This window comes from Tursiops truncatus, chromosome 10, assembly GCF_011762595.2.
Source record: "Tursiops truncatus isolate mTurTru1 chromosome 10, mTurTru1.mat.Y, whole genome shotgun sequence".
In the NCBI taxonomy this organism is placed as follows: domain Eukaryota; kingdom Metazoa; phylum Chordata; class Mammalia; order Artiodactyla; family Delphinidae; genus Tursiops; species Tursiops truncatus.
Window position 1 is genome coordinate 67,837,045 of NC_047043.1, and position 27,235 is coordinate 67,864,279.

A 27,235-nucleotide genomic window follows, 5' to 3' on the forward strand; every position below is an offset into this window, starting at 1 on the left:
CAAGACCTTTATGTCTGGGATATAGGGAGCTCTTCTTTATTAAAGTTCAGCAGTTGTTCCTTTCCTGGAACATTTTAATATTTAAGCAGATCATGCACCCAAGGCGGAAGTATCCTTCTCCCGTATGAGACAGTGTTTGCAGGTCCCACAAAGCAAAGGAGAGCTGTCATTATCGCCCTCGTGTGTAAGGTAAGAGTGTGTGCGGAGAGGCACAGAATGAGGTGTTGGGTGCTGTCTGGTGTTAAACCCTTAAAGATACTATTTTAAAAATATTTTCTCTGAAACAAAATGAAACTCTGAGACTCAGAGCTGTATCTCTGAGAATCGAATGAAAATATGGCTCCACAGCGTTACGAGAATTTAAATTGGCTGTGTAAGAGAGGACTGAAAAAATGGTTTTTTCCTGTCTTGGAGGGCTTTCTGAATGACTTTGTTCCCAAGAATCTGGATGAGGGCAACTATAATAATTGGAGGGCTTTCTGAAGGACTTTGTTCCCGAGAATCTGGATGAGGGCAACTATAATAATTGGAGGGCTTTCTGAATGACTTTGTTCCCAAGAATCTGGATGAGGGCAACTATAATAATTGGCTTGGAGGCGATATTTAGGACAAACCCTGTACCACTGGATCGGGTTCAGTGCAACAGACTAATAAACAGAAAATCTTGCTCGATATTTTTTTCTCTCTCTTGGACTTCTTAAGAAAAAAGGACTTATTCATTCAATGAATATTTTTTGTGTGCCTACACAGTGGTTTCAGTGGTGAGACAAAGCAGAGTCTTGTCTTCATGAAGCTTGTATCTCATGAGGGAGACAAAAATTATAAACTTTTATAAGTTCTTTGAAGGAAAGGTGCATGGTGCTGTGAGAGTGTTTAACAGGGAGAACAGATGTCTAGGGGAAGCGTCCTGGAGGAAGAGAAGGACGAACGAATAGCCATCATATCCAGGCAAGATGGGAGAAGACGCCCAGGGAGGGTATTACAGTCAAGGAGAAACCCATGCGAAGGCCCGACGGTGGGAAGGAACAGAGGGCATTGGAGAAACTGAAGAAAGCAGGGTGGCAGGCACTCAGGGGGCTGGGAAAGGAGGGCGAAGAAAAGAAGACAGACTGGTCAGCAGAGCCCAGATCACAAAGGTCCTTCAAGATCACATCACAGATTCTGGTCATTAGCTGAAGGGTAAAGGAACCCACTGATAAATTTCAAGCCCAAAGTGATGTGATTTATATTTGTGTTTTATAAAAATTACTCTGCTTTCTGATGTCTTCAACTTACCTTAAAACACTTCAAAAAATATAAGATAACTGGATGGATAGAGGGATGGTTAGATAGGAGCTAAAGAAAAGGTAGCAAATGTTAATTATGGAAACTAGGTGGTAGGCATATGGCTGTTCACTGTGTAAGTCTTCCTACTTTTATGAACATTTGAACTTTTTTCTTAACGTTGGAAAACTTCAGCATATAAAAATCACTCTGGCTGCAGTAGTATGAATGGATTGGATGGATGCAAACTGGATGTGGGGAGACCAATTTAAGGCTATTGTAATCCTCTTCCAGCCACAATATAGTAACAGTGCCAGAATGGACCTTTTACTATAAACAACTATAAAACTGGCGAAAATATATGAAGCAGTGTTTTTTGTTTTTGTTTTTCAGAAGATGGAAATAGGCAACACAGGACTGGGTTCCTTAGGAGGAGGGAAACACATCCAGTAAGTGCCACAATTGTCCTGGCTGTCTGCCTGGAGGTGCTTTTAGAATCGTGGCACAGGAGGCAGAGCCCAGAGGAGGACAGTGGTCTATTTGCTCGAGAGGCAAAGAGCAGAGTTTGAGAGGCCGAGACAGCTGGGATTTTCAGGGCAGGGTACTGGAGAGAGAGAGGTATGCAGAGAAGGGGCTCCGGAAAGCTGAATAGGGAGTCTCTGAAATCTTTGACTATATACTAAGCTGCTATGTGCCAGTTGAATTTATTGGTAGAGAACAGCTACTACAAAGCTGTGAGCTGCTGGAAATCTCAGTGTTGGGAGACAGAGGGATTCTGACCAGCTGGAATAGATTGACGTTGATGATACATTGGACATTCAAGTGAGACCTCGGAAAGGCCAGGCATTACGGGTAGGGTTACCTTACCCCTGGAGTAAGAGCCACTCTAGACCTATCCCAGTCTAGACCTGCAAATCTTATAAACAAGCTTCAAAAGGATCAGGACAAGTGGCTAACTTAACACCTGCCAAAACAAGTCAACACCCATTAAAGGAAGACACCAAAACCCCAGATGTTCCCCAAATGTTTCCCCACATCATTAAAAGTTACAGGACATGAAAAGAAGCAGGAAAACGTGACCCATAATCAAGATGGAGTGGGGGCGTCAATAGAAACAAATTGAGAGAGGACAGATAAGGCAGGAAAGGAACAAAGAACATACGGGATGAACAAAAAACCAACAGCAGGATGGTGGACCTAAACCCAACTGTATCAGTACTTGGATTGAATGAAATGGGCACAGTGTTTTAATGAAAAGACAAAAATTGTCAGAGTGAATAAAAATGCAAGATACTGTAAAGACACAGATTAAAAATAAAGGGATAAATATATTAATACAAAATATATAAAATAGACTTCTATACAAGGAATATTTGCAGAGAGAGATATTTCAGAGAGAGAGACATTTCATATTCCTGGAAGGGTCAATTCATCGAGAAGACAATGATTCTGCATGAGTTTGTACCTAATAAACTTTGAAATACATGAAGAGAAAGCTGTCAGAATTAAATGGAGAAATCAATAAATCCACAAACAGATGAAAATTTTATAGTTCTTTCAATAACTGAAGAGCAAGGGGATGAAAAAAACTAAATATAGATAACATCTGAACACTACCAAGCAGAATGTCCTAACTGGTACTTACAGAACACTGTATCCGATAACTGCAGAACACTCATTCTGTTCAGGAGCACCAAGATAGACCACGTGTGGACTGTATTAAAAAAAAAAAGTCTCACTAAGTATCAAAAGATTTAAATCTTGCAGAGTACATTTTTTCTAATAGCAATTGATTTGAAATAGAAACCGGTAACAATACGCTGTCTAGAAAGTCCTTCAGATACTGAAAATTAAATGATACATCTCTAAATAACTTACAATTCAAAAAAACATTACAATAAAAGTGAGAAGTTTTTTAAACAGAAAGATATTAAAAATACATCTCAATTTGCATTATCCATCTAAAGCAGTGCTTAGAAATTTATAGCTTTAAATGCCTATATTAGTAAAGAAGAAAGGTTTACATTCAGTGGTCTGTATTCCCATCTAAGAATCTAGAAGAGCAAAGCAAATTAAATCCAAGGAGAGTAGAAAAAAGAAATAAGCACATAAGTCAGTAGAAGAGAAAATGCAAGAAATAGGTAAAGTTAACAAAGGCAAGAGTGGACTCTTTGAAAAGCTTAATAAAGTTAATAAATCTTTAGCAAGACTAATCAAAAAAGAAAAATCGATCAGTATTAGAAACGATGGAGGGTATGTCAACACAAGTATTACAGACATTAAAATGATAACGAGACTAGGGCAATAAATTCAGTGACTTAGGAGAAATGGACAAATGCCTTGAAGAGCACAGCTTATTAGAACTGACTCAGAAGAAAGAAAAGACTGAAGAGGCCTATATTCACTTTTCAAATGGAATTCAGAATCATAAACCTTCTCTCGCAGAAAACTGGGGGCCTCAGTGATGTCAAAAGTGAATTCTGTCAAACAATTTAGAAAGAAAGAATATCATTTCTAGAAAAAAATCTCTTTTAGATAATAGAGGAGGAAGGGGACATTCCCTAACATATTTTTATGAGGCCAGAATTACCTCAGTACCAAATGCAACAGACAAAAGAACAGTCGTTTTCATTAATCTAGATGTAAAAATTCTCAAATACTAACAAATTAAATCTAGCAATTATTAAAAGAATAATACCTCCTGACCAAGTGGGGTTTATCTAGGAAACACAAGGTTAGTTCACCTTTGGAAAATCAAACAATGTAATTTACAATATTAACAGAAGGAAGGAGAAAAATCATATGATCATCTCAGAAAATGCCACCAACAGTATTCTGTAATATTCATGATAAAAAGCTCTTAGCAAACTAGGAATATGTGGAAACTTCCTCAACCTGAAAAAGGTTATCTACAAAAAAACCACAAAAACTGTAACTGACAACATACTTAATGGTGAAAGCCTGGATGCTTTTTTTTTTTTTTTCTTTGCGGTACGTGGGCCTCTCACTGTTGTGGCCTCTCCCGTTGCAGAGCACAGGCTCCAGACGTGCAGGCTCACAGGCCCAGCCGCTCCTTGGCATGTGGGATCTTCCCGGACCGGGACACGAACCCGTGTCCCCTACATTAGCGGGCGGACTCTCAACCACTGCGCCACCAGGGAAGCCCACTGGATGCTTTTTTTCCCTGAGATTAAGAACAAAGTAATCATTCCTCTCTCACCCCTTTTGTTCAGCATTATACTGGAAGTACTGGCCAGTACATTAAGGCAAGTAAAGCATATAAAAGGCAGAAAGATTAGAAAGAAAGCAAAAGCTATTTCTGTTGACAGAAAACATGATTGTCTACTTAGAAGGTCCTAACAAATTGCCAGAAAACCTACTAGAATTAATAAGTGAATATCGCAAGGTCTCAGGATACAAAAATCAATTTTATTCCTTCCACAAGCTGCAAGCATGTGGAAAATGAAATTTGAGAAAATATGATTTACAATAGCATTAACAAGTTAAAACCCTTAGGAATAAAGATAAGAAAAGATACGGAAGACCTCTGCACTGAAAACTACTGGCTAGTAAAATTAAAGACGATCTAGGTAAGTGATGATGGCCCGTGATCATTTGGTCTGGACTGGAAGATTCAGTATTTTTAAGATGTTGAATTTATCTGCATTCCTCAAATTTATCTATTAAGTGCTGTCCCATTCATAAATGCTAATGGCTTTTTTAAAAACAACTGACAAGATGATTTCAATATTTATATAAATTGCAAAGGACCTATAATAACGAAAACAATCTTGACAAAGAACAAAGTTGGACGACTTACACTACCTGATTTCAAGACTTCCATAAGGCTACAATAAATACAGTGTCATTTTGTCATAAAGATAGATACACAGAACAATTGAATGGAATAGAAAATCCAGAAATATGTGTATACGGTCAGTTGCTTTTTGACAAAGCTGCTAAATAATTCAATGGAGAAAGGATAATTTTTTTTCAGTGAAATACTGGAAAAACTAGGTATGTCTTTAAAAGAGAAGAAAAATGAACCTTGACCTTTAGGTCACACTAGACACAAACACTAATTTGAAATGGATCCTAGATGTAAGTAAAAAGCTAAAATATAAATGTTTTCTAAAAACACTTCTGCCCTTCATAAATAAGAAGTTGAAAAGAAAACCACACAATGGGAGAAAATATTCACAATACGTGTATCTGACAAAGGGTTTGCATGGAGGATATACAAGAACTCTTAAATAATAAGATAAACAGTAAACAATACAATAAACAAAAAATAATTAAAATTGGCAAAAGCCTTGAACAGATACTTTGCAAAAGAATATATACAAATAGCCAATGTGCATGTAAAGATGTTTAATATTATTAATCATCTGGGACATGCAAGCTAAAATTGCAGTGAAATTCTACTACATATGTAGAATAGTAGAATAGCTAAAATCAAAACGACAGTATCAAGTGTTGCCAAGAGTATAGAGCAACTGATAATGCTCACATGTTGCTCACAGAAACATAAAATGGTATAAGCACTTTGGAAAAGCTTGTCAAGTTCTCATAAATGACTTGTATGTCAGCATTCACAGAGCATTGTTCATAGTAGCTTCAAACTGGAAAAACCCAAAGGTCTATCAGCAGGTAAAATAGATAATCAAATTGTGGTATCCAAGTCAAACTTTGGAATGCCATTCACCAGTAAAAACAGAATGAAGTACTAGTGCATTATCAATGATGCTGAGGGAAAGAAGCCAGGTACAAAACAGAACATATGGTGAAGTTCTGGAAGAGGCAAAATTAGTCTATAACGTAGAAATCAGGTCATTGATTTTCTGGGGTGGGAAGAGGAAGAGTTTACTGGGAAAGGCAATGAGAGACTTTTCTGGGAGGTGTTATAAATGTTCTTTATCTTGATTGGGGTGTTTTTTACATGGTGTCAACCTTAGCCAAACCATCAACTTAAATCGTGTGCATTTTATTGTTCGTGACTTGTGTCATGATAAAGTTGATTTTAAAATACCATTAAAATAGATTTCAGGGGCTTCCCTGGTGGCGCAGCGGTTGAGAGTCTGCCTGCCGATGCAGGGGACACGGGTTCGTGCCCCGGTCCGGGAGGATCCCACGTGCCGCGGAGCGGCTAGACCCGTGAGCTGTGGCCGCTGAGCCTGTGCGTCCGGAGCCTGTGCTCCGCAACGGGAGAGGCCACAACAGTGAGAGGCCTGCGTACTGCAAAAAAAAAAAAAAAAAAAGGGCTTCCCTGGTGGCGCAGTGGTTGAGAGTCCGCCTGCCGATGCAGGGGACATGGGTTCGTGCCCCGGTCCGGGAAGATCCCACATGCTGCAGAGCGGCTAGGCCTGTGAGCCATGACTGCTGAGCCTGCGCGTCCGGAGCCTGTGCTCCGCAACGGGAGAGGCCACCAGCAGTGAGAGGCCCGCGTACCGCAAAAAAAAAAAAAAAAAAAAAGATTTAAAAGAGTTTTCTGCTTCTGGTTGAGATAGAGTAACAAATATCAGACAGACAATATATGTAAAACAACGGTTTTCAAGACACTGGACGTCAGGCAGTAAAGGACAGTGATCCCTGAGAACCAGGAAATAAACTAAATAAGCTCCATAATTGTTCCAGTTTACTGGCTTAAGAGAATTCCTGGGCCACGGCACAAGGAGGGGGAACGCAGGCAGAGCCCTGTGGTCCCCCTGGGTTTAGAAGATGAAGCTAAGAGTCTGCAAAAACTAAGGTGGCTAAAGTATGCAGGACAGAGTACTGGAGAGGAGAGAATTTCATAGAAAGAGAACTCCAGAAGTTCCCCCTTAAGCATTCAGCAGAGTACTTTTCAGCACATGTGTGTGAGGAAGCTGGGGAAAGAATATTTGAATGGATTAGAAAGGATGGTGTTCAGTGCTCACAGAGGGCCAGGAATATTGCCTGTTCCCACCAGCCAGACTGGAAAAACTCATAATTCACAGGACATTGGGTAGAGTACTCAGAAAGGATTTGCCTCAGTAGTGGAATTACTAGTCCTAGACTAAGTAGTGTTCCAGATTGACCTAACAGATTATTAAAGCAAGACCTGAAATGATCAATAAGTTTAGTCCAAGTTACTCAACTGCATCCCAGAACAAAGCACTGGCATATTTGTAGGGATACAAAAATATCTACCATCCAACAAGATAAAACTTAAAATGTCTGGGATTCAGAAGTCAGCAGGCATGCAAAGAAGCAGATGAACGTGACCCATAATTAGAAGATTTAATCAATCATTTGAAACCAACGCAGAACTCACTCAGATGTTAGAATTAGAAGAAAAGGACACGAAAGTGTCATTATAACTATATTCCATGTATTCAAAATGTTAAGCAGAGACATGGAAGATGCAAAAAAAAAAAAAAAAGCCTAAAAACGTCAAGATCCCAGGAATAAATCTAATGAAAGATGTACAAGATCGTGTCTATGCAACACTTTGCTGAAGGGAATTAAAGAAGACCTCAAAAAATGGAAGGATTGGAACACTCAATTTATTAGGATGTCAGAAGACAGGTAGTATTAAGAAAAGGAGGTTGTCATGAGAAGAAAGGAAGAGAATGTGGGGCAGATACGAGTTTGGTTTGATCGTAGGAAGCTGGGAGTGTTCCTGCCTGATTCCTAGCTTCTCTGAGGCAGGGGGCAGGGTTAACTGCTGGCGGCCAGGGGGTGGGTGGCAGAGTCCTGTCTGGAGAGTCAGGGAGGTTCAAGATGGTGGTTGCAGGGAATTGGGGAGTGAGTGGACCAGAGAACTGACGTAGATGATAGGTAGCATGGAGGTCCTTTTTGAAGCTGGCGATGACGAATCCATATTGATGTCAGTCTATCGCATCGTATGACTTTTCTGTAGCCATGTTTGACTGCTCTTACCCAGGTATGGAGAAAGGGAGTATCTGAGGTCATCTGGGCTGAGGGGTTTGCTCTCTGTATAGTAAAAGGATGCAAGAGAGTTTAGGGTAGCAGCAAGAACATCACTAAATGGTTTACTGATGGATCATGAAATCTAAGGTAGGTTAGGAGGGAAGGGGAAGCCTAACAGACTGAGAGAAAATGGGGGCGGCCAGTGGACTGGATGTTCCGAAGAGGTTAGTATTGTTTATAGTGGGAGGAGTGAGACAAGTCAACTGATCTGAGAGGAGGTTGTGGTCAGAGAGTAGAAAGCTTGAATTCATGATTAGGGGTGGTAGAATTTGGGGATCAATAGTCGTGGAGATTAATATGTCAAGGGATTGAAAAGCCAGGTGTTGGCAGGGTCAACCAAGGGCTACTGGAGTCCCCCAGGAAGATGGTAGGACTTGGGGTGAGGAGGAAGGCTGGGAGCTGGGAGCCTAAGACTTCAGTCTAGGGGGCAAGTAGGAGACAACAGGGAGGAAGGGGAGAAGGTCACATAGCCTACCGGCACTGTCCTGAAAGGAGTAGGGTTTTTTGTTTATTTGATTTTTACAGCAGGATGAGGGAGTGTTGGTCTAGATGTGAAGAGGAACAGAAAAGCAAGGAGGCTGTCAACGCCACCTTGAGACCCCGAGGTAGGTGGGGTCTGGAAGGGCTACAAGGGAAGCAAAGCAGTAAGCTTGAGGATGACCCAGGTTTCCATCAAAGCAAGGAGAAGGGCGGGGGGGGGGTCCCTTTGAAAAGGTTGAGGATACAGGAGAATGTACCCTCTGGAGCAGCAGTTCCAGAGTGAAGAGTGAGAGGGGGCTGAGTCAGTGATGGGGAAGTTCAGAGGACCTCAGGATGACGACGCACTGGGCAATGGGGACTGGGCCTTGGACATGTGCCTTGCGCTTTGCTTGGTGACTGCCGGCATCAGTGAAGAGAGCCGAGGCTTAGTGGTGGTGAGGTCTAACGATGGGGCAGGGTCCTCAGCTAACGGAGACCCTGGCTCACTTGGTCTGGGGCGATGTTGTCCAGCCCCTGTGGTCTGGGCTCACCTGGCCTGAGATGTGTGCCAGAAGCTTCAGTCTCTGCAGAGACAGCCTGGGGCTGCTGGTAACTCCAGCGGGTGTATCCACAGCCGAGGGTTGTGGCAGTGCTGTGGCTGGGATCCCTGAGTGCTGCCCCGCCTGCGGTGGCTCCTTTGGCCCAGGGGATTCCTACTTGCTGTGGTTATTGGTCTCCACATGTCGTAGTGGGAAGAGCTCAAGTTCAGAGGTCAGAGTCTTCCTGGCGACCTGACTTTCATCAGTATACTTCAGTTCTCCAAGTCAGGGTCTTCTCGCCGCTAAAGTTGACGGCCCCATTGCCATGTAGTTTTTCTTTTCTTTTTTTTAAAAATAAGTTTATTTATTTATTTATTTTTGGCTGTGCTGGGTCTGTGGGCTCTAGAGCGCAGGCTCAGTAGCTGTGGTGCACGGGCTTAGTTGCTCTGAGGCATGTTGGATCTTCCTGGACCAGGGCTCGAACCTGTGTCCCCTGCATTGGCAGGCAGATTCTTAACCACTGAGCCACCAGGGAAGTCCCCATGTGGTTTCTCTTACAATGCTGTCCTGAGAACCAAGGAGAGAAATGGATGGGAAGGGACCTTGTAGACTGTGAAGACCTTTGCAAATGTGAGGTGTGGTCAGCATTGGCTGTTCCTGTGAACAAGGAATACGGCTGTTCCTGTGAATTTGAAAAGCCTTCTTGTTTGCAGTCTGAATATTCACGTGCCAGCTGTTGTCTCCAGGGCCCCCGCCCTGGAGGACCTGGAGTGACACTTGACGACCTAACCTAATTTCTCTAAGTCTGATTGTCATAAGAGTTTGTTTTGGATTCAGGGATAAAATATTAATCCACTCAGAACTAGATCATTCCCTTGAAATTCTGCTTAAAATAAATCTTGGTCTAAGTTTTCTGCCAGCACCTTCAGAGCCTCCAAGCGTTTGGGGCTTTTCGGCTCCTGAGTCTGGGAGACTTTCACTGAATCTGAAGGATTCTAATCCAGTGGGTGATGACACACCGCCTGCCCAGAGGTGTGCTGTTCCCAGAGGCCTACCTGTCCTTGAATCATATGCCGGTACTTACAGATAGGCTTACGGAGACATACGGAGGAACTCCAGGGCACTCCCTGTGTGCATGCCAGCACCTGCACCCTCTCCCCTCCGGCTCTCAGTCAAGTGTACTTGAGCATAATCTGTACCAAGCCGTGTGCCCTGGGAGAGCAGCGGAGGGCTGGCAGGTCAGAGAGGGCTCTCCTGAGGAAGCCGGACTCGGGTGGGGCGTTGAAGGAAGGGCGTTTGTAAGGATGTCAAGAAAGGAGGATGCATCCCAGACCCCAGAAGCGGCGAGGGGAGCAGGGCCTGGTGTGGCACGCACGTCAGGAGCCAGTGCGTTGGCCAGTGGGGCCGTCGTGGTGCTGTGTGCTTTCTGGGGGGTCGTGAGGCAGAAGGAAGTGCCTGGTGACGGAGGCGGGGTTTTGTCTTTAGTTCATGGGAGCTGTGGAGGCGTTTGAGCGGCAAGGTGATGGAGGCGGGCCGGGCCTGGAAGGTAAAGCTGTGCCTCTCTGGGCCGAGCAGAGTGAGGAGAGCTCTGGGGCTGGGGCTGTGGCAGAGGGAGCGGGGTGTGAGGGGGTGGGACTTCCGGCTGGGGTGGGAATGAAGGAGACCTCGTGGAAGATGGTCGAGGGTCAGCGTCTCTCAGATGAGGAGAGAGCTGCGGATTTGTCAGCTCTGGGGTATGGATCACGTGAGGGAATTTTTCTTTATTACTTATTGTTGTTAATGTGTCAGTTATATATAGATCTACGCCCGGCGCTGAGCTAGGTGCCTACATAAAGTTTATTTCATTCAATCTTCTCAGCGACTTTAGTTGCTGTGTCTTTTGCCTCAGTTTTACAGATGAGGGAAGCAATGTTCAGAGAGGGTTTGTTTTTCTCAAAGTCACACAGCTAGTAAGGAAGGAATTCCGGGTAAGCTAGGGATGAAATCTGGATCTGCTCGACTCCAGAGCCCAGGCTGCTTTCTCATCAGTTGGAAGCTCTTTCTGTGTGTGATGAGAGGGTGCCCCTGGGGGATCCCATCTATCCGACTGGCTCTGTGCTGATACATCCTGAGCTGTCCCATTTTCATGCTCTGCCAGTTTCTTTCTCTTCCCCCAAATTAATTACTCAAAGTAAAGGGGAATCGTGGAATATGGAGACTTCAGAGAAATTGGGGTTTTTTACCTCTTAAAACTCTTGTGAACAAGTCCCCATCTATCTCAAGAGGTCCTCTGGGATTCTGTTACTGGGGGGGGGGATCTCTCCAAGTCCCTGAGTCTCCCCTATAATAGGATGCTCTTCCCTTGTTCTCAAGTAAGTCTGATGGTTCAGAAAGGGCACTTCACCCATCCTGTCCTTCAAGGAGAAGCTCCTCAGAGGGAGGACCCCATCACCCTTAGTGCCTCTCTCCAGGTGGTCTGCCTTTGACGTGACCAGTGAGGGAGATTTGGGCTGGAATTCCTACAGGGATTGCTTTGAGGACTTCCCAGCTGGTGGGCTCTGTTGCAGCTTTTTCCATGGGCCAGTGTGGCTCATCTGTGGTCAGATCCCCCAGCTGCCCTTTGAATAGGTGGTGCAGCCCTTTGTCCATCTCAGGCTCTTTAACCAGGCCCTTAGCAGCAAACTGTTTTGGTGCAGAAGCAGGACAGGACCTGGGCTCGCTGGTCTCTTCCCACATGTTAACTTTGAATGGTTCTGCCACCCTCCCAAGTCAGACTTCAGATACACGTTTTTCTCATTTTTCTTTAGAAACCAGAATCTGACAAGTCAGATGACTTCTTAAGGAGCAGTATTTGAAGCTGTCACGAGAAGATATGATAGAGTTGTCAGGGCTCACTTGATTGATACATTTCACTTGGAGAAAGTGATGTCAGGCAAGAGGCCCATGTTTTTGAAGAACACCTCTTAAAACATGTTTTTTAGAAAACAGATTGAAACAAGAAGTCTGTAACTTTTAGCATACAACCCGGATTCTTATCATTTGGGGAAGTGCCTTTGGTAGCCATGGAAACTAACTCTTCAAAGAAAGAACAGCTCTTCTGTCCTCAGACAAGGGGATGTGGTGAAAGGAAAGTGTATTTCATTCTAAGAGGCTTTTTCTCCATGGATGACTTCTTAGACTTGTCCAGGACTCTGACTGGCTTAGTTTTTGTTTGTTGCTTGTGACAACGATGGGTGCGGTTTTAGGTGATAGAAAGTTACAGGTACGTCCCATGCAGAGCCCACAATCATGTCTTTGACATGATCATCATTAACGTAAGGCCTGAGCCTATGAAACTATGTATTTAATTCAGCCTAATCTTATCGAGCAAATACTAATGACCAGGATTTGTGATAAGGAACCAACATACAAAGATAAGACAGACACAGCCCCTCTGTCACAGAGCTTACAGTCTGGCGTGTAAGAGGGAATATTAAATAACAAATTGCGTGGCAAATTGGAGAACTGTCTTTGTAGGCTGACCCAGCTGAGTGGGGTGGTATTTGGAAGAGTAGTGAGTTGAGCCTCATTTTGGGAACAGCCTGGAGCTGAAAGAGTTCTCCGTGCCTTGGAGAAAATGAGGGAACTTTAGGATGACCGGAGCACAGGGTTCAAGCCAGGGGAATAGTCAGAAAGGACTGGGAGAGAGAAAAGAAGACTGGACAGATCAGGCATTTGTTCTCTCCGTCCATACCCCCCTTCCTCTGGGGCAGCATAAGTGCCACCCTGTCCCTGAGCTTTGGTGTGTTCAGGCTGCCCTGCTGTCGTTCACAGAAGATAACTGCCTGCAGAGCAACTAGGGTTGCAACTAGGTTGCAACTAGGGTTATAACTAGATAACCCTAGTTATTAAAAGCTAGGAAACACCTACTTTGAAAATGGTTCATCTTCCCAAAAGACGGCAACTCTTTTCTATATAAAGCATCTTCACAGACGTTCATGTCAATAAAAGAAGCGAAGGACATGAAAAGGGGAGGATTGCTTTGAGAAAATCTCTTAATATTCCCCAGCCGTCACAAACAGAAAAATTAGAAGGCACAGGGTCCCTTCACACAAGGATTCCCCATGGAGTTTGTTTCAGGAATGAGCTCCCAAAGAAGAGTCATGATGTAGTCGGGTGATGGGAAGTGTGACTGTTAAACATTTTTCTCGACCTGCTTGCTGTGTAAACAAGCGTCCTCCATTTGCTCTTGTCTCTGGCTCGCCGGTGGCCCCCCTTCACTTCTTGGTGGCCAGTGCCTAACTTCCGTTAAAAGAGCACTGTCATCCATTAGCCCTCTTCCCCTCCGTGGGCATCACCTGCAAGGGAGCAGATCTTATCGATGGGGTGTTGCAGTCCAAAGCCCTCCCTCCGATTCTGGCCTATTTATTTCATGCAGAGGGAACCCATTTTGGCTGCCCCTGGCTTTTTTGTGGTTGAGGGAAAACTGGAACAAAGCCAATGATTTTGATGAACTTTGAACTAAACCAGTACCAAATATTTAAAATTTGTGTGTGTGTGAAGCGTCACACACTGTTGTTGATTTTTTTTTAAATAAAACACCCAGTTTCCTCAGACTCAGACTGAACTTACGTGCTTTCCAAAACACTAAATTTAAGCAAAAATGTTTTTGAACCAAACTGCTCTTTCATCCTGTTTTATTTCCTTTATGTCTGTGTAGGGGAAATAATTTAGGTCTAAAGAAGACTGGCCTCTGCTGATAAAAATCAGTGGCTTATTTCTTCCACTTCCCCCTCCTCTTAGCCTTTTTGTGGGGGGGTTGTTTTCTCTTTTGATGACTTTCTGAGTCTTTTCTGTAGAAGTCTGAGTCCTAATGATTCTGTTGGCCTTGTTCACTGGAGGTTTTGGGGCTTGTTTGTGTTTGTTTTCTCTGTGCGTGTGTGTATAAATTTCAAAGCATTTAGCGTGTCTAAATTTTATTTGTGTGGGTTTGGTTAAAATAAACAGTACTACAACCCAAGAAGAAGCTCCATCTCTAAATCAGCACGGTTTCCAGTGGCCCATTTATTTTATGGGGCATTTGAGAAATAACAGATTCCAGAGCAGACCGTGCGTCGTCCTTCTGCACTGGTGGCAGTCCCGTTTGACCTGCGCTGCCGTTTCAGGGCGATGGTTTGCTTCAGGCTAAGTGCTCTCTCTCCAGGAGTGTTGACTGAGCCAGGGCTCCCAGAGCTGGGGATGGCAGGGCCTGTAAACCCTGGTCAGTGTCAGGGTTCAGGGAGCTGTCTGCAGAGCGTGAGGCACATGCCTGGCTCCTGGGGCGGGGGAAGTTATGTAGGGGCTCCCGGGAGGGAGGCTGGCTGGTTTTGGGGAGTGAAGGTCAGCCTGTGGGGAGATGAGCAGAAAGGGTGCTGTCACCTTTCTCTAAGCCCGAGCTGGGGCTCTGGAAGAAAATCAGGATGCAAGGGTAAACGGTGCTTTCTGCCCTGCCCCTCCCTTCCTGGTCCTGACTAGTAAGTGTCCAGCCTACGCATCGGCTGAGCCAGGAGGCGGAGGGATCGGGAATCCTTTGAAAAGAGCCCTGGGTTTGGAGCCTGGTTCAGAGCCCTTTGTCCTGTTTACCCAGCATGTGACGTGGGAGCAGTAATGTCACCTTGTTGAACCTCGGTTTGGGCCTTTGTGAGACGGGAGTGAAAATCCTGGTCCTGCCTGTGCCTTAGGAGGCAGTGAGGCCTGTGGGCAGCGAATGTAAAGACACTCTGAGGGCTCCAAACACACATCCCGATACCAAAGGGGTTCGCTCCGTTCCTGCCGGGGGAAGAGGGCCATGGCCTGACGCGCTCCCCCGCGGGAAAGCAAGTCAGCCCGCAGCCGTGCAGACGCAGACCCTCTGGAGCTGCTGGAGGTTGGCCGGGGCCCACGGCCAACGTGCTCGTGGGTGAGAGGCTGCTCAGGGCGGTGAGGGCTCAGGCTGCGCCTGTCTCAGAGCTTCCGCTTGTCCTCTTCTTTGTGTCGCTCCATCTGTGTGAGCCCCGTGGAGGCAGGGAGGGAGCCGGGGGCAGCACCGTTGCTCTGCAGGCCGCACCCCTTGTGACCCTTTCTTCTGAATGCTCTCAGCCCTTCTGCTTCTCGGCTGCCAGCACTAAGAGAGGGCTCCAGGCTGCTGCCCAGGGACAGGAACAGAAAATGAATAAGGGACCACTTCACAGCAGTTGGGTGTCCTGCATTCCTCTGAGCCATTGAGGAGCCTGGGGAGACTCGAGTTACTGCTACGGTCAAACGCAGCGCAGGGCAAGTGCTGTCCTGAGGGGGGACAGGGTGATGAGGTGTGGCCTGGGGAAGACAGACGGCAAGGTCTTCACCACGTCCTGTGCGCCAGTTTCTCCACCGAGGGCTTAGTCCTTCTACCAAAGGTCCCTGTTGTACCCCTCGAGGGACTTGCTGCTTCCAAGGCTCCCAGTTCCCATTTTTGGTGGACTTGGACTATTAGAAATGTTTTCCTTCTGTTGTGCTGAAAGCAATCTTCTGAAACGTCCATCTACTTCCTGGGGCACACAGCGGGTCTGCTTCCTCTTTTCCATGGCAGCCCTTTCAGAGGTTGAGGACCAGGGACGTGGCTCTTCTGTGACATCTCTTTTCCATCTGACCTCCTGTTTGCCCTTCCTCTGCCCCCTGCCCACCCTGCCTTCTTTCCTGAACATTTAGGCAGGTAATGTTCACCTGGTAGGTGGTGTATCACCTGGCCCTGCAGGAAGGTCCATATTAGCTGAGAAGACAATGGTGGATGTGCCAGCGCTAGGGGACCACGTGGAAAGGGTGGAGGTGAAAATGACTAGACTGTATAGTGGAGGGTGGTTGGAGGGGCAACAGTGTCAGGCTTCATAGTTGCTTTTCCAAATGGTGTAAGAAAGTTGGGAATTGTATCAGGACTCTGTTATTTTTTTACTCACATTTTTATTGATGTTAAATCTAGTCCATCCCCCAGGGTTTACTGAATACCTTCTGACCTGCTCACCAGATTTTCTCCTTACATGATCTCATCTTCACACATCACTCCTAGAAAACAAAGCTGATGGTGACTCTCTCTTATCAAACTACTGTTGGCTCCCCATTGCCTACAGGGAAGCACGTCCCTTAGTTTGGGATTTAAGGCCCTTCCTGGACTGACTATAAGCTGATTTTTTTTTTTAATCCTTATCCATTCCTATGTTCACTCTCTTCCTCCTCGGCCTCCTGTGTGCCCACATGGAGGTCCTTAGGAGGGTGGATTTAGGAGCTGAATGGGCTTGTGTGACCAACTTCCCTGACCTCAGTTTCTGTGTAATGAGGGTGATGCCATCCTTGCCTCACCATTCACACTCTCCAGTGAGGATGACGTGTAAGGAATTGTGCTGGGCTCTGTTGAGGACACCGCTGAGGAGGCTGCAGGGAGAAGGCACGCGTGCAGATCCATGACTGGTGTCAATGAGGAGAGCGCTCTGGTGACTCCAAGGAGGGCAGAGCTCTTTGGCTGGGGTAGCCAGGGAAAGCTGGGTCTCGACAGGTGAGCTGGAATTGAAAGACGGGAGAAGGCTGCTCAGGTGGACAGAGTTCTGTGGACGAAGGCTCACAGGGTTGGCGAAGCAAAGAGGAGTGTAGCCAAAGCGCAAGGTGTGCATTTCTGAGAAGGGGAGGTAAGGCTGGAATAGCAGGTCGGGGAAGGCTGGAAGGCCTTGAGTGCCGGGCCAGGGTGTTTGACCTTGATTCCTGAGGGCAGCGGTGAGGAGCCCTGAGGCATTCTGAGCAGGACGACACCATGGGGGAGTCCAGGTGCGCAGTGCTGGTGACCAGCCGAGAGGGAGGCAGGCCCTGAGGAAATGCTCCAGCTACAGCCCCTCCAGCTGCCTCGATGGGTGAGGTGTGTGCAGACTGGCCAGCGTGAGACCCTGGGGAGTTGTCAGGTCCAGGTGGCAGGGAGATTCCTCCCTGAGAAATCGTTCCTTACAGGACATAGACCTGGAGGGAATCTAACAACCTGAGACAGAAACTCTACCCCGTAAGCCTGGAAGTCACTAGGGGAAATGGCAGGCTGGTGGTAGGCTGTTCCTGATGCTATCCACAGGCTCAGACGCATTCGTTTCAGGCTTCAGGCCAATCCCAGGAACCGTGGGCTTTCTGTCCTGGTGCTTTCTGGCCTCTTTAAGGAGTAGGGCTCGTTTTGTTGTGCGTTATGTCTTTTTGTAGCTCGTCTCCTGTGTGCCTGCTTGAAGAGGGGCTCTCTCGGAGGAGAGAGATGTGGAAAGAAAGAAATGGACAGCATTGTCCATTCCCACAAGGAGCCTGCAGTCTACCTGGCAAGCGGAAATGAATGTAAAACAACATAAGTTTGCATTTGATTAGAGCGGTTACGTTTTCCAAACACTTTAACAAATTTTTTATTTGGAAGTAATTTCAAATATACAGAAAAGTTGCAAGAATAAGAATATCTTAGTAAGCAATCCAGGTACCCTTTACTCCAATTCACTTAATATTCTATAAATATTTTATCTTGTTTGCTTTTTAATCTGTCTATAGGGGGTGTGGACTGGTTTGTTAAAATATTTTAAAATTCCTTACTGTTTTTAGTTATTCGGGGGCTCACATTATCCCAGATTTGGCCCATGAGGTGCTTCTCATGCCCCCATCATGTTTGTTTTGTTTTGTTTTGTTTTTTAAGCACTTTCTTACTCTCTTAGTCCTGTGTCTACCCTGCCCCAGCCCTGGAATCAGCCATTTCTCCAAAGACTACTGGTCCTTTTAATGGGAAATGGTAATAGAGACTGAGATCTGGGTGCCAGGTGTGCTCCTGACTACTGGGTCTGGGGGCATCTTTGTTTCTAGATCTTTCCAACAGAGCTAGGAGGTATATGCATTTACATACACGTACCTGCCTTTATACATGTAGTCATATGCATACATCTTTAGAAATCATGAGTTCACATCAGTATCCCAGTTGCAGTCCATCCCCAGAGGGCTCTTTCTAATGGTCCCCTTCCCGTCTTTCTATATCCGTCCTTCCACAGGGAGAACACTGGCTCCCAACTGCATTTACGCATTAACTCATTTGTGAAATCCTGTAATACGTCTAAAATAGTTTCAGCACCGTTTCATCTCTATCACTACAAAAAACCAAACTGACTAAAAAGAGTTGAGCATTTGTCTGTGGTTCTGCCCTTACCCCAGTCCTGTCCAGGATGGAGAGGATGCAGTCAAATGTTCATGAGCTACTTGAACTAGTTTTGTCTTTCTGCTTCAGGGTGGTTATGGTATTCATTTGAAGTACAGTCAGATTCATTTGTTTCAGTTCACTTCCACTTTAGGGGTATTTTCCCTCCTTCCTGTCCCTGTTGATTTAATTAAAATTTTAATGTGTAAAACGTTAACATGATTCTAAAAGTCAAAATTATAGAAAAAGTGTCACTCCTACTTCATCCCCTCTGCTCCCTTTGTCCTCATCCTTTATTTTGTGCTTTATCTTTCAGACACATCCTACAGTAGTGTTTGTTTCCTTATTTCCTCTTCTTTTGCGTCCAAAGGGTAGCACAATATATGCGCTTTTTTGTCCAAGCACTTCTTAAAATCTTTTTTCTTGTTTTTTCCCCTTCTGATCTGGAACAGGTAGGCTTCTATCACATGTGGGTTGTCAGATTTCTAAGTCACTTGTGAAAGTCTGCCTATTTCTTCCAATAGCTTTGTTACATTAACTTTTATAATAGTGACTTATTTAATCCCTTAGTAATAGGCTTCTAGAATGATAAATTCTTAAGTGAAATGGAAAACTGTTTTTTTCATCGTCCACTGAGGTTGATAAAGATTCAGTGGACTCAGGTGAGATTTCCTGGGATGCAAGGTTTGTTGTGATGGGAATGACTTATTTTCCACTGAGCAGATAGTGGTACAGGGTTGATGGCTCACTTGCTGGCTTATCAGGGTCGCGCTGAGCCCACTTTGATCCCATGTGTCCTTTTGTGCTTCCCTCTATTCCACTGGCATCATGCAGCTTAGAGACCATTCAGAGCGGTTTGCAATTTTTCTCCTTTTGGTACTTGAGAAACCTCCTCCAATTGCCTTTTATTATTCCCAGATTCAACAACTAAATGTTATACATTTGAACTTCACAACTGTGCAGTGCTTTGTGATGTTCACAATAGCATCTTATTGAATGTCTGACTTAATCCCTGTGAGACAGGAGAACAGGTAGCATGTCTGTTTTGCAGGTGAAGAAACTGAAGCTCAGAAAAGGAAAGTGACAGAGTGGGGACTAGAGTCCAGGTCTTCTGACTTAGAGCCCAGAGTGGTCTGGGAGGACCGATGGGACAGCTGAGTTTATCACAAAGAGCCCACCTCGCTTCACTTCCGCTGTGTCTCAGAGCCAGCAGAAGGAGATTTATGCCTTGTCAATCTCAGTTCTGTCCAAATCAGTAAATGTTACGCACCTGCTAAGTATTAGGCCATTCAGAACTGTCTAAAATCAGTTCAGAGCGTTTATATTAACAGTTTTGTTACATGAACAGTTATAATAGTGATTACTATTTAAAATAAATGGGCTACAAGCCAGGACTTTGCAGCGTTTTTTTGTTTTAAACATTTAAAAAAATTATTTCTTTGGCTGCATCGGGTCTTAGTTGTGACACGTGGGATCTTTCGTTGTGGCATGTGGGCTCTTCGTTGCAGCGTGTGGGCTCCAGAGCATGCGGGCTCAGTAGTTGCAGTGTGCAGGCTCTCTAGTTGTTCACTTGGGCTCTAGAGTGCATGGGCTTAGTTGCCCTGTGGCATGTGGGATCTCAGTTCCCTGACCAGGGATCGAACCCACATCCGCTGCACTGGAAGGCAGATTCCTAACCACTGAACCACCAGGGAAGTCCCATCGGCAGTGTTTTGTATTCTCAGAAATTTTAGTCACAGTAGGATTTTACCTATGCACGCTTTGCTGTGTCCCAACAACCAAGAATGTGCAACAGTGATGCAGCTTTTTAGAGAGAGGGGTTTTGGATTTCTAATGTAAAAAAACTTAATGAAATATGATATTAAAGCAAAATCCCCTGTGAAACTTAAGGGTGACTCTCTTGCTATCGTAGTAATTTTCTTTTTCAAGAACTCAGATGATATATGTAGCCAAAATAAGAATACCCTGCTTGTATATAATCATGTGAATTGAATACTCTCAGTTCAGAGTCAAAATATGCAGAAAGATTTGTGCTGGGATACTTTTGGTAAACAATAGAATTGAAGGCCCACAGACTTGGTCTTTATAGTGTATTTAAGAGAATAGATTACATGATGCATTTTCATATTGACACGTGACACTCCAAGGCCTCCACTTGTTCAAGAATGAGATTCTGGTTCAGGTGTGATATTTTCAAAGCTCAGATTCATTTGGTGGACCTACCCCGGACTGAGTTATGCGTGGCCGGTATCTCAGGCAGCCAAGGCTGAGAAGCCCCACGTCATTCTCGGTGTGGTTTGCGTGAGCAGCAAGATGCTGCCTGCAAAGGCCTTTCTGTTTCGAGAGGGAAGGTGTTCTCCCCAGGAGGAAGTGTCCTGGGCTGAGAGTGCAGGAAGCTTCTCTGGTCCTTGATGGGCTTCGGCTCCCCACGCGAACTCCCTGGAGTCAGCTCCCCCGCGAGCCGGGCTCAGGATGCCCCACAGCCTCGCCGCCTCCTCACTTGCCAGTGGGTGAAGGTGGGACAGACCAGCCCTAACAGAGCCAAGGACAGATCCCAGGGCATCTGAAAACTGGGTGATGTGGTCGAAGGGCGATGAGGTTGTCCTTTCTCACGGGGCCGGGGGAGAGGGTGGCAGCTTGGTGAGGATTCTGGTTTCTTACCGGAAGCATTAGTGTCACTGGGTGTTCAAGTGTCGGTTCAGCCCATCGACAGTCCGGAGTTGGGGGGTGGGGAGAGATAGTAGAGGTTGGCTTTTTAGGTAAGCAGGTCACCTCCCCTTCGTCGCTTGGCTTGGGCTGGGTTGGGTTAATGAGGTCCCTGCAAGGGAGATGTGCTGGCTTTGGGCTGGAAGGAAGGCAGACGTAGAGTCCGTCCGCGTTCAGGGGTCTGTGTGCAGAAGCTGCACTGCCTGTCATCTCATCTGCTTTCTTAGCTGCTTTTTAATCATACTTCCTAAATCCATAACACACACAACTTGGCTCCTTTAACAGTTCACGGTTGGAAACGCAGATGGTTCCTTGTATATGAGAATTGGGTAATCATCCACCTGACCTCCTGACTTGCCTGAGCAAGTGTGGGATTCTGTATATACGCAGAGATCCAGGCTTGCAGACGGGAAAGGTAGAGTAAACAACGAACAGTTGGGAACGTTTCCATGTCTGCCAGAGCCTTTCCAGGGCAGGTGTTCCCATAAATGGGCAACAAATCATACTGCCTTTTCCCCTTCTATAGGGAGCACTTCTGGGGAAAAGATCGTGGCGAGAAGCGAGGGTTAAGAAAGATAGCAGTGCTTCGTGGGTGCTCCATTTCTTGTCTGGGAAGGGGGAACGGGGCTGTGAGATGGGTCTGCTATGACCCTGTCCACCACTCTGGCCAGAACTGCAGCGGGTGGGGAGCTGGGGTCTCAGGACTCCTGGTTTGGACAAAGGGGCCAATACACGTTAGGAACACTGAGTGTTCCCTCCAAGTATGGAAGAAGCCCTCTGTGACCACAGCTTGGCCCTCGTGAATCCTTTCTCTCTCGAGCGTGATGCCGGCTATCTGAGGAGACTCTGGGGAGGTGGGGCATCTCTGAGTCCAGGCCTCTGGTGGGGGGTCACGGGCAGCTCGTGGTGTTTGGGGACTCGGCTTGTTGGGAGCACGGAGCTCCTGAAGGGAGTTCGTTTTCTGAGGGACGGTGCATGTGCGTTGGTGTGGTCTCTGCAACTCTGACCCCCACAGTCTTGCTTGGGAAGGCACTGTCGTGTGTCCTGTCCACGTGTGTGGCCCCCGTTGCTGTGCTCGTGTGGCTGTACTCGGTGCCGTGTGTCCTGCTGCAACACTGCTGTGCAGCAGGGCAGACGGCTCTCGGCAAGGGTACCCGGCGACGTCCTGACCTGTGCCTGTTCTCTTTGCCTCCCCCAGAGAATTCTCCAAGGAAAGGGAGAAGGCGAAAGCACGGGGAGACTTCCAGAAGCTGCGGGAGAAGCAGCAGCTGGAAGAGGATCTCAAGGGCTACTTGGATTGGATCACCCAAGCAGAAGATATTGATCCCGAGAACGAAGAAGAAGGAGGAGAGGAAAGCAAACGAAATAGTAGGTGGCGCCCCTCCTGCTCGGGACCAGACAGAGCCTGTGTGCCCTTCAGATGCCCGCCCACGCAGGTGTCTCTCCCTCTGACCTGGTCTGAGGCTGAGGCCTCCTCCCGGCCCTCCGGTTCCCTGACCTGCACATCAGCGAGAGCTGTGTGTTTACACCGACTCTGGATTTCTGCCTGGGGTGTGGGCTTTAGATGCGTATCTCGTCTTGTGGCTTTGTGGTCGGGGCGGGTCAGCCGGATGTGCCGTGTGCCCCCCTGGAATGGAGTAAGCCCCTTCTCTGTGGCAGGGGTGCAGTAAGACACCCTTGCGCCAGAGGAGACGAAGTTGTGCTTCCTCCAATTTAGAGCGAGTTATTGGAAGGGGCCTTGAAGAGCAGGGCGCCTTCGTCCCTCTGCTCCTTGCAGTGGCTTGGAGCTTAGCCCATGCTTAGCCCATCACCGGCCAGGAAGACAACAGTTCACTGTCTAGGGCGGTGTTAGGAGGCGTGTGAGTCAGCGGGGCCGCTCCAGAGCCCGTCCAGCTGGTACCCCACACGGGGACGCCGGGCATTGCTCGGTCCAGCACTGGAGTTCACTGTCATTGTCAACCACAGCCTGTCTTTCATCGTGTGCTCTTCTTGCTCTTACTCTTCCTGAGGCCACCTGTGCCTCAGGTAAAAGTGGAAATCGAAGTCCGGCGGTGGAGTCGACTAAGGTGTTGGTGATGTGTTGCAGATCTAGACTAGTTGATAGTAAAGACCGAGGGCGCTGGTCCACTGAGAGGCCTGGGGACGCAGGTTAGGCCCCGCCCCGTGGAAGATGGCTGGGTAGGCCCCCCCGGAGCGGAGCCCCTCCAACTTCATGCAGTCAGCCCTTCGTTCAGCAAGGCTGGGTGCGGGATGCCGGGCGGACCCGTGACGGGGGAGGACATGGTTTGCTCCTCCTGGGGAGGGTGGGCCCGCACACAGGTGAATGCGGCACGAGGAGACGGAGATGCGGGTCCGGCGAGGAGGCAGGCAGTGTGCCCAGAGGAGGAAGGGATGGCCTAGGGGTCTACGGCATAGCTGTGGGCTCGCGGGACCTGGGCCTTGAAGGACAAATGGACCTGAGATGTGTCAGGAAAAGCAATCTGAGTCGAGGCAGTGGCGTGAGAAGGACGTGGAGGTGGGCAGACAAAGGCTCGGGGAGGCCGTGATGGGCTCTTCCTTCAGCTGGAGCCCCGAGGGTGTGCAGGTGAGGGTGGGACGAAGCAGGGAGGGTGGCCGAGTGGAAGCTGAGGCTGAGCCCCAGGGTGGAGGGGATTCTTGAGCAAGACGGCCTTCGCGATTCTCCAAGCCTGGGACTCTGAGTCTGTGCTTCCGTGGAGAGGATTTCCTGTCATCAGGGATGCGCACTTGACTCAGTCCTGTATGCTAATGGCGGGGGAGGCCGGTGCACGCAGGCCCCCTGCTTCCCAGGCTGCACGACTGCCTCCTCAAGGAAAGCCTGGGGGTTGCCCCCTGAGGCCGAGGGAACTGGGGAGATCTCTAGACTAGGTTTGTCGACTATGGGATGAGAGTTTCTAAGTGGACGTTCATGGGAGTTCCACACCCGTGACGTGACCGCTTTGTGATGAGGTGTAAGGAGTGTCTGCATGTCTTCGGCGCAGCTCTGTCTGGGGCGTTCACACCAGAATCCCATGACCTTCGTAGAGCTTCTGCCCCTACAGCACGGCCAGCACAAGCCTGCAGCTCAGGGCTGCCTGCCCCCCTCTTTCCCTCTTTGTTCCCAAGCTGCAGTGTTGACGCTGCCCTGCAGAGGACCACCAGCCCCCTGCCCTGCTCTCCTAAGCCCAGCCCGTCACCTGTTCTGTGTAAACGGGCAAAGGTCTTGTCCTCTCTCTGGAGCAGAGCACCTTGCCCAGCCAGCGTAGGTGTGTCCTGTAGGGGCCGAGCAGGACCCTCTTTTGTAGGTGGATGTCCTTTTGTCTCCTCATTGCTCCACCTCTAGAAACAGACAGGGGTCTACCTTAGCAGAGCCAACATCTGTTGTGCTAGATGTTTCTATGGCCCGTGATTTGAGGAGTAGGGGTTTTTGCTGGACTTGAGCCATTGTCTCCCAGTCATCCTGAGGGTCCACTCTTGTGTCCTAGCCCGTTTCCTGTGTCCTGCCACTGCCTGTAAGGGAACGTCTAATGGCAAAATCAGTGCCTCTACCTTTGGAGACCTTGCTGTGGTACCTTAGTATGAGACAGAGGGGAGAAACTGGCATCTTAACCCAGGGCCTGCTGTCCGCTGTGGGAGCCCAGAAGGAAACGGGGGTGCGGGCTGTGGGGGAAGCAGGGAAGGCCCCGCGGAGAGGCCATGTCCCTGCTGCGCTCTGAGGGATGAACAGCCTTTGGCTATGGAAGGTTGGCGGGGGAGTGCTTTTTAGGCTGAGGAAATGGCATAAGCAAGGTGCAGAGGTACACATGTTCAAAACCCTTAAGTGCATTGCTTAGTAGAGTAATCAAGGAAAGAAATAAAGCCCCCTTAAAAGTTGCAGAGCCTCAGAATTCACTGTGCAACTGGTGCTCCAATGCCCAGAAAGCTACGCCGTGTCTCAGGGACGTCAGCATCATGGCTTCTGCTCTGCGCAGTGATGTCCAAGTGAACGTGCAGGACCAGCTCGGTGCTTGGTCCAGAAAGGCACCTCCTTCCAGCGCCCCCTGGCTTTTCATCGGCTCCTTTGCCAGGTGCCGGGGTGTCCTGTGGAGCGAGGCTTACAGTATTTCCCCAGTTGTCAGAGTCCCAGAGCCTTGACGGATGACGGTTGGAAATGAAGACGTAAATCCCAGGCTGTGGGAACCGTGTTGAGGTTTAACTGATTTGAGAAGAGACCCCAAGCCTCCTCCCAAGGAGCACCTTCCCTGCAGCCCAGACCTTCTGGAGGAGCAGTGCTGTCAAGGTTTCCCTGGGGCCTCCCGTGGCCGCCAACCGTTTCCTCCTTGCCACAGCCAGAAACACAGGGGAGAATGGCTCACCTCGGCCCACGTGGTCCTCCTCGCCAGCGAACAGTGGCTGACTGACCACCTGCACACACCAGGTCTGGTCTCTGTTACCTGTTGGCAGGCAGTGAAGTGTGGGCATTGCCACTGTCCTCCCCGAGTGTGTGAGACTCATCCCCGACCCCAGCCCTGCCCTGCATTCTCTCTGGAAAATGGGTGGGGCACTCGCTCGGGCTCCTGACTGTGTCCACACTGTCTCAGGATGCTAACTCCATCGAGTGTCCTTTTCAGTTGGGTCATGGATGCGTTGGGACAGTTTCTTCCCAGACATTCAGGAATTAACTGACAGTGTGAGAAGAAGCCTCCCTGATGGCTGAGGCTCAGCCTAGACCAAGGGGACTCTTGGAAGCCATTAATAACAGCAGGTGTCTTAAGCCCAACGAAGGCAGGGGCGGGGCCAGGAGGCACGTTGATGTCCCTTCTCTGGAGTTGGCTGCAGCTGAGTTTGGTGACTTGGAATTTGGACTGGAGTATTAGGCACATCACCGAACATCTCTGAGCACAGTTTCCTTGCCTGCAGGAAGGGGCAAAAGCTATTTGCTCACAGAGTTGTCATGAGGGTTAAATGTTCAATAACTGGTGAGAGTCGTCATAGCTGTCACAGTACTTGCTGCTGCTGTTGTCATTAAACTCCAAGAAAACTTGACCTAAACAGAATTCTTTTTGGAGAAGTACTAGACCTCTACTCAACCTGAGGATGAGGACCCCTTTTCGGATCATCCCTGTACTTTCATATTGAAGAACTATAAGGTTCTCAAGTGTTGACGGAAAACAGATCTGTTGACTCGGTCACTTTCGAGATATGGTAGCACAGCCTTCTGGCCTTTGAAGTCCATTTCTAGTTTGGTGATGCTTGGTGTCAGAGAACAGATGTCAAATCAGGTGCTTGGAGAGGCACTCACATCATCTTTTCTCTCTGATCTACTGTCTGCATCTGTGGTACCCAACTCTGGCTGTATTGGGTTGGCCAAAAGGTTCATTCGGTTTTTTCTGTAAGATGGCTCTGGTAGCACTTAGTTGTCTTCAACTTCATTCAAAACAATTTTGTTAGACTGTATGTGACCGCTGTCATATCAGTGTGCATTTAAAAAAAGACATCAAAATTGGTGAGTTTTTGTGTAGCCATTTTAATATTGAAGATGGAAGAGAAAAGCAACATTTTCGGCATATCATGCTTTATTATTTCAAGAAAGGTAAAAATGCAACCGAAATGCAAAAAAAAGATTTGTGCAGTGTATGGAGAAGGCGCTGTGACCGATCGAACGTGTCAAAAGTGGTCTGCGAAGTTTCACGCTGGAGATTTCCTGCTAGACGATGCTCCACGGTCAGGTAGACCATGAGGTTGAAGTTGGTAGTGATCAAATCGAGACATTAATTGAGAACGATCAATGTTATACCACGTGGGAGATAGCCAACATACTCGAAATATCCGAATCAAACGTTGAAAATCATCGACACCAGCTGGTATGTTAATTGCTCTGATGTTTGGGTTCCACATAAGTTAAATGAAAAAAGGCTTCTTGACCGTATTTCCACGTGCGATTCTCTACTTAAACGTAATGAAAACGTTCTGTTTTTAAAACAAATTGTGATGGGCGATGAAAAGTGGATACTGTACAATAATGTGGAACAGAAGAGATCATGGGGCAAGGGAAATGAACCACCACCAACCACACCAAAGGCCGGTCTTCATCCAAAGAAGGCGATGTTGTGTATATGGTGGGATTGGAAGGGAGTCCTCTGTTATGAGCCCTTTCTGGAAAACCAAACGGTTAATTCCAACAAGTACTGCTCCGAAT

General features: G+C 47.3%; 1 protein-coding gene across 1 annotated transcript in view; it reads left to right on the forward strand.

Moving 5' to 3' along the window:
• The window catches only part of CACNA1D (calcium voltage-gated channel subunit alpha1 D), a 292,715-nt gene that overhangs the window by 189,477 nt on the left and 76,003 nt on the right, over positions 1-27,235 (forward strand). Inside the window, exon 9 of the mRNA XM_073787812.1 lies at positions 22,259-22,548. Within this exon, the coding sequence (XP_073643913.1) occupies positions 22,259-22,548 (290 nt within the window). The remainder of the gene's footprint in view (positions 1-22,258; positions 22,549-27,235) is intronic.